The 17,601-nt window shown below is 41.8% G+C and overlaps 1 protein-coding gene across 2 annotated transcripts; it reads right to left on the bottom strand.

Annotated features, from left to right (window-relative positions):
• Nucleotides 1-931: 931 nt before the first annotated feature.
• Thap12 (THAP domain containing 12) lies at nt 932-16,711 on the bottom strand. 2 transcript variants are annotated; one of them, NM_001191630.2, is made up of 5 exons: nt 16,561-16,711; nt 11,513-11,633; nt 8,852-8,959; nt 6,008-6,044; nt 932-3,863 (listed from the first exon to the last, which is right to left on the bottom strand). In NM_001191630.2, exons 1-5 carry the CDS (start codon nt 16,647-16,649, stop codon nt 1,945-1,947), a joined length of 2,274 nt encoding a protein of 757 aa, NP_001178559.1. In that variant the 5' UTR covers nt 16,650-16,711; the 3' UTR covers nt 932-1,944. The 2 variants fall into 2 exon arrangements, with proteins under 2 accessions (NP_001178559.1, XP_038969147.1); XM_039113219.1 differs by lacking the exons at nt 8,852-8,959; nt 11,513-11,633; nt 16,561-16,711 and having other exon boundaries at nt 938-3,863; nt 5,950-6,044.
• Between the last annotated feature and the right edge of the window lie 890 nt (nt 16,712-17,601).

Raw genomic sequence — 17,601 nt, 5'->3', positions numbered from 1 at the left:
TCCCACCCAGACACCAGTAAACCTGCCAAAGGCAGAAAGCCCACATAATACTTGCAAAGAATCATTTAACCAACCTCAAAACTGTAAAAAGTGAAATTGTTTCTTTAAGCAGCAGGTCATTGGCAACAAATTACCTAATCCCCACAGCACAACCTTACCGTGGAGGAAACAGACTTGGGCTGGGTAGTCTGCTAGTCACAACACTTGTAAGAGTCCCAGGAAATAGATAAACACAACAGGCCAACTCTGGTCTCGTTCTCTGTTAAGGACAGAACTCTAGCAACACAAAGTAATTCCATCTTTTTATAACCTGCACAGGTAATGTGTCCTTATTCGATAAAAACATCAGGACTGGGGGTTGGGGATTTAGCTCAGTGGTAGAGCACTTGCCTAGCAAGCGCAAGGCCCTGGGTTCAGTCCCCAGCTCCGAAAAAAAAAGAAGAAAAACAAACAACAAAAAAACAAACAAACACCAGGACTGGCCCAGTGCTACAGCACAAGCATCAGATTCTGCTGTCTGAAGCTCAAATAACATTAACTTACTTCAACACAAAATAGCCCTACCACAGTTATTCAATTCACCAGTGGCATTCTAATCAGCAACACAGTAAACACAAGCCCTAACAACCTATAACAGGTCCATAATATATATCAATAATATATATTCAGTTAAAAGAGCAAACTTAAAGCTTGCTTTTGCAGTTCTCAGGCGTGAGCCTAGGCCTTGCATATGCTAGCAAGAGCTCCAGCCCAGTCCTCACTTAATAACTTCTTGATTTTAATTATTTTCCTATACCTTAAAACATAAACCAAAAAAAGAAAAACTAGAAAATACTTCATCTTGAATTATAAAAGGCATGAGGCTGATTATGAAATAACTATTTTAAGAAAATATACAAGAATGTGTTCTGTCCCACCAAAAATACCTCACCTGAAATTTAAACAAAATTCACATTTTATTTAGATTGAAATAAACTATACAAAATTAATTTTATTCACCAAAAATAACAGCAATATTTTCTGTATTATTTTTAAGATAAACCACAAAACATTTATTTCTGTAGGTTTTGCTGATAAATCAAGATGAGGCAGTAGACATAATCATGTAAAAAGAAGAAAACAGACAAGTCAGTTGCCTATTATGGATGGCCTCTGGGTCTGTCTTCTCCACCAAGCAGAGAGAATAACAAAACGCTTATGAAAATGTGGGCTCAGCAAAGGAATGTAAACAGCAACAATCAAATGAGGGGCCAGTGCCCGGCTCTGCCATTCTTACTTTAACTTGCTCCTTTGAGGCTCTTCTGCCCTGACAGAACCTGCGCAGGAGGCTGTCCTTACTTCCCGTGACTACCCATCACAAGCTGATCTGTTGGTTTTGCTTTTGCCACACCGAGGCAAGAGCCTAGGGCTTGCACATGCTAGGCAAGAGCTCCACACTAAGCTCCACCCCGGGCCTCACTTGTTTCTCACTATGTGTGCAGGCTGGCCTAAAACATGTCATCCTCATGCCTCTGCCTTCCAAGTGCTGCTACCACAGATTTTAAACACCTGTAACTCCAAGTCAAAAGTCAATGGTGTATTTCATCATGACACGTTATAAAATGTATTTCTCTCACAAAATTCATTTTCCAAAGACCTGATAACTTAATAACTGACAACCGGATCAACAGTGATGATGTCAGATCTAAAATGACTTTTAACTAAAACATTTCCAGAGTGCCTCTAGCAGAGAGGCATTTTGGTACTCCCAATGCCAACTTCTGGAAGAACAGACAGGTACTGAGAGCATGAGAGTTCAAACAGGGGCCATTTAAATATGTGGATTCCCAATAGCTAATTGATATGTTAAACTGGAGGTCTATGGCAAGTCATTAACTGGCCTACTATACCTTGCAGCTTTTCTTCCAAACAGCAAAATAAGACAACAGCCATTTTTAAAATCTTTTAGGTATTTTCAATGGTTTCTGAATTATTTGTAGGAAGCTCTGATTTATTTGTATAGAGTTTGATGTATGTGTCCACCATTAAATCTAAATCATGTTTTATATCAAAATTTATGTTAAGCAAAGCCAAATTGCTTGACCTCTGGTCTGTCAGAGTGTTCCGCAGGTATGCTTTGAGACGCTTTCGTCCATTTTCATAGCGCTCATTCTCAACTTTCATCACAGGAAGAATACATAAGACCTTCAGCAAAGCATATACATTAGGGAAAAACTTGATGTCAGGAAGATGGAGGGCTTCATAAATGGTGGACGGGAGCTCGATATCTTTTCCTCTGTGTTTCCACTTGATTCTCCAACAGTGAAGCTCGGCAGAGAGCGTGTCAGGATTGGGTAGGTCACTTCTGTACATATCAGCATGGTGCTCTTCGGATGTGTTAAACTTGAGCTGCCCCATCACTGAGGGTACCAGAGACAGGCACTTCAGAGCTTTGAGGTGCTGTTCAGAGAAAATATCTTTAAGTTCCTGAATAATGTGCTCTACTGTTGGAACACTGAGAGCATCTTTATAGTAACTCTCGGAGGTTAGCTGAGATTCCAGGTTACCTTGTTGGGCTCTCCGGAACTTCCCTGGCAGCTTCATTTGAATGTCAAGTTTGGTTGCTAAATTTGTGGCTTCCTCAAACCAAAACTCATGATAAACTTCGATGTTTTCCATCACCTCATTAAGTGAGTGCAGTACGGCAGTTAAGCTGCTGGCTGCGAAGAAGACATCAGAGGTTTGTCCCTGGAGATTCTTCCCAAAGGCCCTCGTAAAAGATAACACATTTTTAAGAACAACAATGGTAACAATGAAATCGAAATCTGTCACTGCACTACAGAGTACAAACGCTCGTCCAGCTATATAGTTATTCCACCTAATATTTGTGTCGCTATTTATACCATCTAAACATAAGACAAGTGCTTGCAGGAGATCCACCAAGATTTCAAAGGCATCGTGCCTGCCTGTCCACTGTGAATGACAAATTTCCTTCAGTTCTTTACCTCGCTCTTCACTATTCTGGAAAAGAACAGAAATTACGTTGTCAAGTTCTAAAAGCAGCTGTGGTGATCGATGGAAAAAAGAACAGACTTCCTCAATGGTTCCTAAAGCCACAGACACCCCGATCACAGGGACAGACTTTGCCAACCATGCATTTAAGGCACAGGAAGAACAGAGGGTGTAGACGGCCTGGGGATATTTTTCTAAAAGTCTTGAAGCAACAACTTTCATTTTGGAAGAAAATCCACTGGACACAATGTAAGCCTGACCACGACAATATTCCATATTCAATCCCCATTTCTCGGTTATTGTAGTGTGAAATTTCACAGCCAAAATCTCTGCGTCAGCTTCATATGGCAGAAATCCCACAAACTCCTCTCTCAGGTTATGAGCATCATCGACAAACCTCACCAGCACGGGCAGGTGCTCTTCTCCTGCTATGTCTACCACGTCGTCTGTGATAATGGAAAAGAAGTGTGAGTCTCTCACTTCCCTGAGTGTCTCCTCCCGAATGCAGCTCTCACAGATCTCCAGCATCTGCCTCTGCTGGGTTTTAGAACAGAATAACGTGTTGACCGCCGTGGTCTCAAAGCGCTTCCTTAGGACTTCTTCTCCAGAATTGATACGGCACTCTAGGAGTGCCTGGAAGTTATCTGGAGCAAAGAGACCCTCTGGGATCTCGTCAGCCTCGTGCCCATCCAAGGGTATGTTCTGCTTTCCCATGAGAATCAGAATCTCAAATAATGATTTGAGGTACTCTTTGTTCTCCTTCTCTTCAAGGGTTAAAGGCAACACATTTCCATCCTGCTGGTTCCCCACTTCTGCACTGGGGTTCTGAGCATTGCTGTTAGTTTCCTGTTCTTGTTCAGAAGTTTCCTCAACTGGAAAACAAAAGTTAGTTTTACAAACAGATTCATGAAGAACCACGAAAGACAGAACAAGTTACACTTTTGATTGGCTAAATATTAAAATCCACAAACGCATTCATTTACCATTAATAGAACATCAGCAGAGTAGGGCACAATTTTTAATAAACTCACAAGGCATTTCACAAACTATTAATATGAATAACAGAAGTTCATGCCATGAGAAAAAGGAAGGTGAGTAGAGAGAACAAATATTCCTACAGGCACTGTGGCTAACATTTTACAGGTATCACATTACTTTCTTCAGGAAGACAGTATCAATCCCACTTGGCAAATAGAGAAGTAAATAACGTGCCCAAGGCCACAGATACAGTTACAGGATAGAAATGAAATGAAATCCACGAACCAGAGAGACATCACTTCTATCTAACTGCTAAGCCACACTTCTATATGGAAGACAGTTCTATAAAACCAGGTAATATAGACTCATAATGGGATCAGGCTAATGTTAGAATATCAGCCAGCTCAGCCTGGTCTCTTTATATCTGGTTAGGGACAGTGTCTTCTCTACTCGAGTCATGCAGGTCAATAATGGCTCCAGAAAAAAGAATGAAAATCCGAAGAACCATTAAAAACCAAGTTCTTAAGGTCTAGGTCTATAAGACCACCAAAAATTATATAGCATCACTGAGAAAACATCTGTGGTGGTTTGAACAGTAATGGCTCCCACAGATCCATATGTTTGAATGCTTGGCCATAGGGAGTGCCACTATTAGGAGGTATAGCTTTATTGCAGTGGGTGCGGCCTTACTGGAGGAAATTTGTCACTGTAGGGTGGGGACTTTGAGGTAGCATAGCATGACAGTTCCCTTCTGCTGCCCGTGGATCGAAGTGCAGAATGGGCTCCTCCAGCATCATGTCTGCGTGCATGCTGCCTATCTCTCTGCCATGATGACTAAACCAGCCCCAACTACGAGTTGTTGTGATCATGGTGTCTCTTCACAGATATGAACTCTAACTACGACAACAGCTGAACAGGAGGTTGCATTTGACAATGACGTGAGTATGGAGGACACAGCAGGGAAGGACAGCAGGTAGCTAGTGCACACACTCCAGTCAGAGCACTAAGGTGGCAGAGACAAGCAGGCTCCCTGATACAGAGCAAAGTCTAGTGACTGGGACTGCGCAAGCAAGCTGCTTCTAGGCATCCCAGGCTCTCAGAGCTCAGCAGGGCTCAGGGAGTCCAGGGAAGATTCCTCCTCTAGCTTTCCTCTCTCATACGCACCCAGAAAGAAAGAAGTTAACCTGGATGCCTGCCTTCCTTTTTGTCCTTACCTCCCCTCTGTCCTCCCTTACTCCACTTCCAATCAACTGAGCAAGTTCTGAACACTGTGCTCACTCCTCTGGGTTCATCTGAGACCTTAGGCTCTCAGAGTCCCTAAGAACATCTAGATGAATGGGGTTCTTTCTATCCAGCAGCTTGTTTTATACTACTCTATGCTTGTGTAGAACAGCTTTCCTGCCTGTCTTTGCTGAGTTTGTTTCCCATCTATAACAAAGGAAAACAGCATTACTTATCATGGAGCTACTGTGAAAGTTAAATAAAAGTACCAGAAGGATAGAATGGCATCAAAACTCATGTCTGCAGTAGCAAGAGAAGCTAAAGGAGAAATGGGGGCAACTGGTAAGAACAGAAACGACTTTCAGCCTCACCTTTTAATGGCCCACTTTACACATCAGCACCTACAGATTCTGTAACCATGACACCCAATGTACCAACTGTCTCCACAGCATTTTTCCCTTAAGCCAAGAGATAATTATGGACCACAAGGTACATGGGTGTAATTGGACTGGCTGGCTTTATTGGAGCCTTTCCTTCCCTACTGGAACACTCTGTGGTCTGCCACTACTACCACACTGAGAGCACCTTGAGGGCAGAAGGCGCTCCCTCTGTGCTCTGTAACAGCAATGCATAGGCAAAGGCAGAATGAACTAAAACTGTAGTCTCTAATAATTCCAGGCTGCAGGGTAGAGCCAACCACTCCTTTACATTCACTTTCAAGGGAGGCTGTGGAAATAAAACATATTTAGTTGTTCTTACCAGGTCAAGGCCTTCTTAAAAGGCCTTGAGAAGCTGAGTCATTAACACTATCACTTACTTTTTTTCTGTTTCAGAGTCCTGATTTCATCTTCACTCTAAAAAAGAAGAAAACATTTTGAGAAAATCATTTCTAGTAAATCATCTTAAACTTAAAAAAAAAAAAAGGCTGTTTTGAGAAAAAAATCTCATTCAAGAGTTTGAGGGGTACTGTTACTGTTCTTGTTTAAGGGAAGTGTCTCATGTATTCCAGGCAGGTCTTGAACTAAGTAACTGAGGGTGACCTTGAACTTCTGATCCTCTTGCCTTCATCTCTCAGGTGTTGGTTTCTGTGGTGCTAGGAATCGAACCCAGGACATCATGCTTGTATACAAGCACTTTAATCAACTAATCATTATCCTTAGCTCCAAAGAGCATCAATTCTTCATATGGAACAAACTCTTCAAACAGATGATAGGAAACCAAAACTGTGTAATGTGCTCATGATTACAAGCTAAAGTAAAGTACCAGAAGAGAAAGCACATGCTCTTTAACATGCTTTCTCCCTGAGTATCCTAACTAGACAAACATGTATTAAGTAATAAATGGGACGAAGGTACACCACACATAGCACTTAGTATAGAATTCAAGAGGACGCAGCAGACTCTTCTTCCAAATCTAGACTTAAGGACGTCACAAAACAAGAAGCCCCCTGCATCACAGAACCTACAAAAAACCAATGACAAGTGCCTAGGAAGCAGACAGCGACAGCGTCAGCTCAGACAAGAAATAAACACACAGAGTCTACGTACTCTATGCACCCCAAGCCTACAGTCACGGGTAGACCGGGGAAGGACTCCAGCTTTGTCTTTTACTCTCCTCTCAAGCAAGGCTCTCTCATGTTTGTATTACACTACTACTAACCGTGGCAGGAAAACAACAGTACCAAGGAGAGCCTCAGACAGCACAGACCTGGAGGCAGCTCTGGACACTGCTACTAATAAGAAACATTAGCAGGCTGGTTAGCGGGAACAGTTCCTCCTCATCCAGAGGGCACGCCACATGGAAGTTGCCTGCTATGAAAGGCAGAGTTAGGGATCCAACGGCTGCAAACACAGAGGCTGAGCTCTTCACCGTGGGACAGAGCACTCAGAAGAAAAGGGGTGCAGAGGACTGCCATGCAAGGCTCAGCACTCACCTACAACAAACGCCAGAGAAAGGTAGGAAAGTCAGGAAGCAAAACTAAGTGACGGCTTAAGTCACAAGATGGTAAAATGGTCAACAGACTGGATAATAAAGGAAACGAAGATACACTACAGCACTTGTTACTTTAAAAAAAAAAGGGTTGGTGGTGCTTGGGATCGAAGCCAATGCCAGGCAACTGCCAGGCAAGCACTGGACCAGACCAATCTCTGGCCCTGTTCAATAAAATGTTAATGTCCACAATAAGAAACTTTAGGAAGCCTTTAGGAAGACGAGAATCGGGACAGCACCAGACTTCAAGGACAATGGAGACTTACAAGATCCTCTAGGCATCACGTAACGTTTGGAAAAAAAAATATGAGGACTTTTTAAAAACAAAACAATAGTCGTAGTTAAAGAGCTAGGAGGAATTACAAAATACTGCCAGCTAAGCAGGGAGAACATCACACCTTCAAACTGGCTTGGGGTAGATATATGTGAGGCAAAACGTTCAGAAAGCCAAAAACGACAGACAAAGCAAAAGACAAACCAAACAAACAAGACAAAAAACCTTAAAAAGAAGTACAACCCCCTAAATCAAGAGAACACCAGTAAAATAAATAAATATGGTGGGTGCTGATTAACTACCCAGGTCAAAGCACTGCTGAAGGAGCTTCAGGAACAGAGAAAGCAAAGCACTAAAACATTCTAGAGGAAGATCACAAATTTTTGAAAACAAAATTAAACCACAAGAAGAGAGAGGAAAGGGAGAAACTGGGCAAGCAAAGAAAACCTCCCCACACCCATTCCAAGACCTGAGGACTTCGATGAGTCTCATCTAACTTCCAGGAGCAATATCTACAACATGCAAGTTTTTCTTGAACCAAATCAAACCAAACCAAACCGAACCAAACCAACAACAACCCCCCCCCCCTCAAAAAACACAAAGTAACCCAACCCAAGCCAAACCAACAACTCCCACCTCTCAAAAAGACCAAACCAAACCAAGCAACCCTCTGAAGAGCTAATTGGGTCTTGTCTTCAAAACCAGGTAAGGGGAGCTGAGCCAGCTTAGCAGGTAATGGCTCATGGCTTACACACAAATCACCGGGCTCCCAAGGAAGGAAAACCAATTCCTAAAACGTGTCCTCTGGTTTCCATACACATGGCCTGGCATATGTGTGTGCACACTAATAATTACATAAATTGAACCAAATTGAACAAAAAGGGTCTTGATAGTGGCAATGTGTCAGTAATTGTGTTCACCCAAGGTCGACATAAGCTAGGTCTATTTCTGCTATCAAGTCTAAAAGGTAGCAGAAGATTATAAAAGCACACAGGAGTCAAGCACACAACATGAAAAACTTTTAAACTTTTTCTACAACTTGTCAAAAATCAGTGAAATCCTGATCTCTAAAACAGTCCAGATCTCCAGTTCTAATACTTTCCTTTTCTTTACTCCTTTGTGCTAGATTCTGGAAACATGGCAGTTTTGTTCTCCTTGCTACCAAGCCCAGAAAAGCTATGAGCTAGGGACTGGCAATTAACAGCATACATCTACCCCAACTCAACAACTATCAACTGGCTATATTTAGAGCTTTTTCAGTTTAACCAATAGTAAGACAGACCGACTCTTAATAAGCATAGCATCATTTCCTAGCATGCCACCTGTGAGACAAAAGAACTTGCTTCCACACTTGTTTAACAGGATTATGGGAAGGGAAGGCCAGAGAGCCAGACATACCAATTCTTTTATTCGTTTTCTGTGTCTGCTATGTGGATTGTTCAAATGACTGGTAAGATCAAATATTGTGGGTATTGCATTATCTCGAAGAACTGTGCGATAAGGACTCTGAAAAAGAAAATATATCAATTCAGAGATGGTCTTTCAAAACAACAACAACAACAAAAAAAGGAAACAAAGTTCTATGCTGACTCCCCACTACTTCTTTACCTGTCCCCAAAGTACACACTTGAAAAGTTCGATCAATGCCCTTCTGGAGATCTTGGCTTTTCTGCTCTTCCTTGAGCTGCCAAATCTACAGGACTCAGGTCTCCCAAATTACCTATCCCCTTCTGTATTCAGTCACAATGCTCCCTCCTTACCTGCTGTTCACTCCACTGCTGTTGTTAGTACCGGAAAATATCAAAACACAGGAAAAATAAATAACATTAACTTGACCAATGACTAAGGGGCTCTAGTTAAATTAACTTACTTTTTAGGCCCCAGTTTCTTTTTCTAAATAGGAGGTTAAGTTCAACATTTTCCAAAATGAAATTATTAACAAACTAAGGATAACTAAATACATAATCATAAATCTACCACCATTCAACCAGGCATTTCTAAACTCCCTTCTTGTCCCAATGCTCTAATCACTGGAGAAGACACTTCTGCCCTACTACTTGTGCCTTGCTGGAAGCAGGACTCAAACCTACATAGTAACAGTCTTCCACAGTGAGCCAAGAGTAGCTGGACAACAAGAAATTAATTAAGGAGAGTAACTGATAAATAACCATTATTCCTGCTCTCTAATCCAAAGAGACAGTGGCTTTTATTTCTCCCTCTAGTTACAATGGAAAACACAGAGCACACTTTGAGAAAACTTTTGGTACTAGTGAAACTATGATCTCTTTAAATTTTTTCTCCTTGGTAAGGGAGATTGGGAAGATAGCACAGAAAAATATATCTATGTGGAACATACTCTTTGGGTTCCATTTAGAGATGCTGAAAACACTCAGGGAGAACTGCTACTCAGAGGCAGTGTTTTCTAACTCAATTCCATGCCAGAAGTTTGGGTTGAGATTGGTTATGGACAAAGCTACAGAGGAAAGCAAACTCTGATTCCCCAAGTTTCTCCACTTTCTCACTAAGCCAAAGTCTCAAAATAAACACAGTCAACACCAAATAGCTGGGTGATTGGGGAGGGATAAGACATTCTAAAAAATTTAAAAATTTTAAAAGTAGCAGACAAAGGAAACATCAGAAAAACTAGAATGTGAATGAAAAATGGGACATTCTATATTCATTTATAAATACATGTGTCTAACTTATGTGAAAAATTTTAACTCCATATCAAGGTTTACTCTCTGGTAATATAAAGGAACTACACTGATCTTACTCTAGCATCAAAGATAATAAAAATTGTGGTTTTGGCAGAACTACTCATGTATGTTAGTTAACAACATCTTAAATGCCAAACAAATGATGCCAAAGGGCTTACATATTTTAATACAATTATCGTACAAGCTGGCTTTCAGCAGCTGCTTGCTCTACATATACAGAAAAAAAAAATTTCTCACATTTGGGTTGATTTAAGATGAAAGAATCCTTTGGGATTTTTAAAAAAGCAAAACTAGCTAGTCTTTCTGATATAAACGCTGAATTATGTCAGCTACATTAGTGAGCTATATTTTAAAAATTTCAAATTTTTATCACTGAAATTATACAGTTAGATATTGACTAGACTTAAATAAAAAAGGCAAGTCTTGTATATTTCTAAATAATTTGTGATATTTTTTAATGAATGTCAAGAACACAAAAGTAGTTTGCCTTTTACACATATGAAACTTTTTGGCTGATGAGTATTAAACTTGTAATAAAACAAGGCAAAAAAAAAAAAAAAAAAAAAAGAAAAGAAAAGAAAAATCCCTCAAGTATTTGTGATTAAATTGTTGAACCAGAATTGGCTCACCTCCCAATGACTTCATAAGTATCTGCTTCAATTAATATTGAGAAATAAAATAACCCAATCATTCTTTAGTTTTCTGATGCCTCTGCAAAATGCATCTGAAAAAAAATACCAAAATAAATTGCCATAGTGATACACAGTGTACCCTCAAGTCAAGTTTGCTTCTCGAGCAAACCTAACACAGAACGTTAGCTCTATACAAGCATAACACTGCGGATCCAAAAGCTCTTCCTTTCTAGCTTCTACAGTGGTTCATACATGTCAATCCAATCTGTCTCTGGCTTTTATGAGTCACAGCAGTAACAGAACCCTAGAACATTAGAAATATTAAGATTTCAAAAAGGCTACTTGATCTGCTATCTTTAGAATCAGGGCCAAGAAAGGAAAAGTCAGGGTAGAACTATTTTTCACGCTCCTTGTGTGACACTGACTCTCAAAAATAAATAGTGGAAACAAAGTAAGTGCTGTTCCTTAAGAGGACATTCAAATGAACACAAAGACCATGGTCTGGATGAAACTGTCATTCACAGGAAAGCTCTGAGAGGGGCAGGGACTGACTTGGTGGTAGAGTACTTGCCTGATAAATAAAAAACTCAGTTCTACCACTAGAACCACACTAAAGAAACAAAACTCTAGAAAAACTGCCTGAGATACATACACATAGTATCATACCCTTTTACACTGTAGGAGAGAAAGAGGCCAAGCTGATTACTTACAGTTCTACAGATCATAGAGGTCTCAAAGTGTTTGGCACATAGTCGATAATGTTTATTGAGTTGATCAGGTGTTTTATCTTCTAAGTCTGCTCTCCTACAATTTTCAACCCACTTCTGGCATCTGTAAAGAAAACCAAATATAATTATGATATATAAACTTAAACTTTACATGTTAGCATATGGGTTGGTCATAGTGGCACACACCTATACTCTTGGTATTCGGGAGGTTGAGGCAGGCAGACTCTGGATTTAAGACCAGTGTAAACTATATAGAAGAGTCTGTTTCAAAACATAATTTATGCCAGGCATGGTAGTACATGCCTTTAATCCCAGTACCTGGAAAGCAGGAGGAAGATCCCAATGAGTTCCAAGCCAGGCAAGGTCACACAGTGAGACCTCAAAACTCCAAATTTAGTTTTAAGGCAAATATGTTAAGAATGGATTCCTGAGGGGCTGGGGGTTTAGCTCAGTGGTAGAGCGCTTACCTAGGAAGCGCAAGGCCCTGGGTTCGGTCCCCAGCTCCGAAAAAAAGAACAAAAAAAAAACAAAAAAAAAAGAATGGATTCCTGAGCCAAGTGTGGTGGCACACGCCTTTAATCCCAGCACTTGAGAGGCAGAAGCAGGTGGATCTCTGAGTTCCAGGCCAGCCTGGTTGGTCTACAGAGTGAGTTCCAGGATAGCCAGGGCTACATACACAGAAACCCTGTCTCAAAGACAACGAAGACAAAGGAGACAAAGAAGGAGGAGGAGGGAAGGAGGAGGGATAGGAGAAAGAGGATGAAGAATGGATTCTTGCTATATGGATCTATAACACAATTTGGAGAAGTTGATTAATAATACAATCAGAAGAAAGAAACATTTGAAGACACTTAGACTAAACCCTTCAAACTAAAAAGTTAGGAAGTAACTTGCTCAGGCAAGACATCTACAAGTCAGTGAGAATTCAACTGGTGGCAGCACAGAGAGCTCATCAGCATCAGGGCCAACAGCCTGACAAACAGCTCTTCACTATTTCCCTCGAGCTAAGGAAACACCACCAGCAGGCAGAGAGGTAGCAAGTACATGTTCTACAAACAACTACCGTACCTCATATAAGCATGAAGGTCATAAGCACTTGCCTTATAACAATCATGATTTAGTTCACATAAAATATATGTACAAATGCAAAAGCAAGTTCCAAGAGAGACAGGATCTGCACACTCCACTATATTGAAAAGTATTGAAGATGCTAATCAAGGTAAACACAGTTTAGTGCTTAATTTCAGAAAAACAAATAACTATGTTTACTAAGCACTTATTAAGGGCCCAAGTCTTTCCAGAGATGAGTACAGATCAAGAAATAAAGAATTAAGATGTTTAAGTAATTCCCTGACCGTTAAGACTAGATCTTTCGGGTTGGGGATTTAGCTCAGTGGTAGAGCGCTTACCTAGGAAGCGCAAGGCCCTGGGTTCAGTCCCCAGCTCCGAAAAAAAGAACCAAAAAAAAAAAAAAAAAAAAAAAAAAAAAGACTAGATCTTTCCTTCATTCCAGGATAAGAAAAATAAAAATTCTGCCATGGAAAAAGTATCACAAGTTTGAAAGCAAATTTATGTTCTACTTACATATTACACTGTATTATAAAACAGATATAATATTGTTACTAGTATAACATTATCAGCATACTCGTATTTATCCTCTTGGGTCTTTTATTTTTGAAACAGGGTCTCATTAAGTATCCCTGCCTGGCCTTGAACTCAGAGATAAACTACCTCTGCTTCCAGGAGTGCCAGGACTAAAGATGTGCAGCACCACACCCAGCTCTTCTTACGTCTTACTACTTTAAGCCTGGTAATTCCACTCTTAAATATGTGAACCACAGTGACTGTTATGATCTTCATACCTAAAACTAAAACGGCATACCTAAATTATATACCATTCCATTTAGCTAAGTATTATACTACTTAGTAACTATGACCAAGGTATCCATACTTTAACATTTTACAGTTATAAATTATGATTATAAACATTCTGCTTCAAAAATAAAATATTAGCCATAAAAATATCTTACTATGAAGCAGTTTACCAAAGTGCTACAGCTACATTTTTAAATTACTAATCTCTGGAGATCCCCCACACTCACTGCTGTCCACAGAATCTCTAAGGTAAAAGTGTTTTGATACCAATAGCAACCCAGGAACTGTCCATGTGATTAATCCTATACATTTCCATACCAGACATTAGGAATCAATACTGGGAAAGACGTTTAAGGTCTCTCTTAAAGACAAACAGAGGCACAAACTGATTTACTGATTCAATTGAATCCACAAAACAAAAAAACTTTTAAAAAACAAACAAAAAAACCCAAAGTAGCTTTGAACAGCAGTAAAGATATATTTTTTCCTTTAAACAATCAGTGCTGAGTAAGATATCTTTATGAAAAAACTAAGTCTTCACTAGTAATCTCACAACATAGACAAAACAAGCTAGGAATGGTGGTTCACGTCTCTAATTCCAGCACTTAGGAGACTGAAGCAGGAGGAATGCAGCTAGTTCAAGGCAAGAATAGTGGATTCTAGGCTAGACTGAATGAGAACTTGCCTCCAATAAATAAATTAATAAAATAAACATATTTTAAATAGGCAAAGATTTTGTTTAAAAGGCCACCAACCACACATACAAGATTGATTCAAATATATAAACATATTTGTAAAGAGACTTAAAACAGAAATCTATGCCAAACATGGCGGCACATGCCTTTCATTTCAGGACTTAGGAGACAGAAGCAGGCAGATCTCTGAGTCTACAGAGTAAGTTCCAGGACAGCCAGGGCTACATAAAGAAACACCTTGAGAAACAAACAAACAAACAAAAGACAAATATTGATGACGATGTAGAAAAAGAGAAAACAGTCATTTGAAAATTCATCTCCATATGAAATATTTATAATTCCTCCAGTATAGGGGATAGAACCTAGAACCTCACGCATGCTAATCAAGTTCTGTAGTGCTGAACCCCACCCTCTGGCTGAAGACACCTCTGAAATATGCCTGCCCAAGCCTATCAGATACCACATTATAAATCAAACCTATAACATCTTCGGAACAAACTAAGACTCCAATCTTTCTTATATCAGTGACTGTTTTATGTTACAAACCTCAGGAGTCTAGGGGAGATGGCTAAGCCAGAGAACACTCATTGTGCAGGTGCCTGGAACTCCAACACTTTGGGGAGTGGAGATTGCTGGGGTTGGCTGAACCTGCCTATAGGTTCAGTCAGACCCTTTCTTAAAGGAGTAGGGAGTAATAGAGCAAGACACTAGATGACCTCTGGCCTCCACACATACATGTACACATACACACATACCCCATTCCCATATATAATCTCAGAAGTTAACCTTGACCCTTTTATAACCTACATCCAAACTATTAGTAAATCCTGTTGGCTTCGTCTTCAGACCTTATCTAAATGCATCAGTTTACCTCTTCATCCTCTTCTACTGATCTGAATTATTCCAACAGTCTTTCTTTGGTCTTCCTGCTTGCTCTTTGCTTCCCTATAACTAACACTGTTGAGAACAGAAATACTGTTGAGAACCCTCGAAGCTCTAAACTCTCCCACTTCACTCAGAATAAACGCCAGAATGTCTTCCAGGGGCAACAATTTCCTAAACAATTTTTGTCTCCCATATACACCTCATTAGCAAGCATGCCTTGACTTCATTCTTAATGTTTCCAGATGTTTTTCCAACATGGCTGTCCCCTTCCCTAATTTTTTTTTTTTTTTTTTGTTCAGATTCACTGTGGTGAGACTTTTTTTTTTTCTGTTTAAAATAGAAATCATGCCTCCCTTTTTATAGGTTTAAAAAAAAAAAAAAGGATCCTGAGACAAGATTGCCTATAGCCCTAGCTGGCCTGGAACTTACTTTAACCCGAGCCAGATTCAAAACTCAATTCTCCCTGCCTCCTCAGCTCTGGGATTATATAGACCATGTCCCAGTGCTCAGCTCCCTAGCTATACTTTTTATTTTTTAAATCTGCTTCTTTATATGCACAAGAGTTTTGCATTTCGCGTATACCTGGTACACATGAAGGCCAGAAGAGTCTCTGTAATCCCCTGAAACCGAAGTTAGAGGTGGTTAAGTCACCTCATGTGGGTACAGAATCCAGGTCTTCTGCGAGTGCAAGTGTTTGTTCTTCAGCACTGAGCTATCTTTCCACCTGCTTCCTGGCTTAAAGCCCTTCCGACCTCTGTTGTATTTTTCTTCGGGATATTTTTCATTATTGGACACGCCATTATAAATATTCTACTTGCCAATTTCCCAAGACTTGATCGTAACCTCTGAGAGGAGGGATTTTCATTGATTCATGTTACCTACTCTCGTACTCAGACCAATTTCTACCAATTGTCGACTTTCAATAAATATTTGTTCAACTAATTAATATCATGCTATATTCAACGCCCATTGATAGGTCTGTTCTCTCCGTGCTTTTTGCGGTCCGTGACAAAATTCACTCGAGTCACCAGCACCTGACATGAGTACTCCAAACATGGTTAAGCATTGATTTTTTTAAATGAATGAACCAACAGGAGAGCCCTGAGAACCACCTACAGCACATCACATTAAGTCACTATGATTCTCAAAGTACGACCCAGATTATAAACTACCTCAAGGAAAAGTGAAGTTGCAATACCTATTCCCACGCCTTCACACGCATCCTCTGTGGTCCCCACAATAACCAAAGGAGACAATGAGTAACGGTCGGCATTTGAACATTGTGATGACAAGTCCGAAGGAAGTAGCAGTTGTGACCTGATTTAAGATCAAAGAATGCGGCTCCAAACAGAAACACTGTCCTAGAAGAGACCGGTAACGCGGGGGAAGGCAGGGCCCCCGGGAACACAGCCCTGGAGCCTAACCCTTCTTTGACAGCTAAAGAACCGCGTCGGACGACCGAAGGCGCTGAGTGCCCACTTCATTCGCCTTTGCGCCCCCGGGCGGCACCCACCCGGCCGGGTGCTCGCGAGCGCACGTGTGCCGAAGTCTCCGCAGCCTTCACGCCCCACTCACCTGGCCGGGTCCCGCGGGAATCTGAAGAAGGCCAGGTCAGACTGCGTGCTCTTCCGTGTGCAGTTGGGGGCAGCGCAGAAGTTCGGCATGGTCCTCCGGCCGCCGGCCGGTCCAGCCCTCCCCTCCCCGCCTTGTCAGGGCAGCGCGGCCGCCCCGCGGGGCCGGGGAGGGGAGCTGGGCCGGCCGGCCGGCTCCGCAAGGCCGCGCGCGGAGGAGGGGCTGGCGCGCGAAGCCGCGAGGGGCAGGAGGGGCGCGCGGGCCGAGGCTGGGCTGGGGCCGCGGCTCCACAGTGCTGTGTGCGGCCGGGAGGATTTACCGCCGCCGCCGCCGCTGCTGCACCTCCAGCCCGCCCGGGACGCTGCCGCCTCCTTCCCACAATGCACCCGGGCGCTGAAGGGTGCCCTCTCTTCCCTCAGCCCTCCTCCCCCGCCCTCCCCGCAGGCGGGCATGCGCACCCGAGAGCGTCTGGCCGGCTGCGGTGTCTCTATGCGCACGCGCACAACTCAACCCGCGCAAGGAAGGAATTGCGCATGCGATGTAGTCTCCCGGGACTCTAGAGCACAACCCTGGGTTACTCTGGTAGGTTTGTTGTGTGCTGGTTTCTGTAGGTCCGGGGCGATCTTCACCGTTACTTCACGGCTGCGTCTTCCCTGCTTGTTTAAGTTGTCACAGTTCATGCATCCATTGCATGAGTCGCCGTAGACTCTTAAAGGCAACAGATTCGAGACGACTCTAGGAACTGCTTTGAAACTCCACGCACGGATTGGACGCACACATGGGTTGCAGAGGATTTATTTTTATTTTTATTTTTTTACCGGTTTTGCCTTTCGACTACTCTGTGACCGGGTTAGTGCTAGAATTCCAGCCACACACCTCGACTAGACGCTAAGGGCAAGAGCTCAGAAAAGCAATACCTTCCCTGGTGGCTTCCAGAGGGGCAGGAACAGTGAAATGATTAGGCCAGCAGCACCCTAGAGATTTTTACTTCAGGCTTCTCACAGTCGTGGCCTGATAACGTTCCTGTATGGTTTAGTGCCAAAA

This window comes from Rattus norvegicus, chromosome 1 (assembly GCF_036323735.1).
Source record: "Rattus norvegicus strain BN/NHsdMcwi chromosome 1, GRCr8, whole genome shotgun sequence".
Classification (NCBI taxonomy): domain Eukaryota; kingdom Metazoa; phylum Chordata; class Mammalia; order Rodentia; family Muridae; genus Rattus; species Rattus norvegicus.
Note: the sequence above shows the minus strand (reverse complement) of the source record. Positions and strands in the feature narration are given on the sequence as shown.

Bases quoted from the DNA above. Each gene is read 5' to 3' on its own strand.
- Thap12 (NM_001191630.2), bottom strand. From the start codon at position 16,649: ATGCCGAACTTCTGCGCTGCCCCCAACTGCACACGGAAGAGCACGCAG. The intron at 11,634-16,560 runs GTGAGTGGGGCG...TTTTCTTTACAG, and splicing joins TTCCCGCGGGACCCGGCCAG to ATGCCAGAAGTGGGTTGAAA. The intron at 3,864-6,007 runs GTAAGTGATAGT...TTTGTTTTCCAG, and splicing joins GACTCTGAAACAGAAAAAAA to TTGAGGAAACTTCTGAACAA.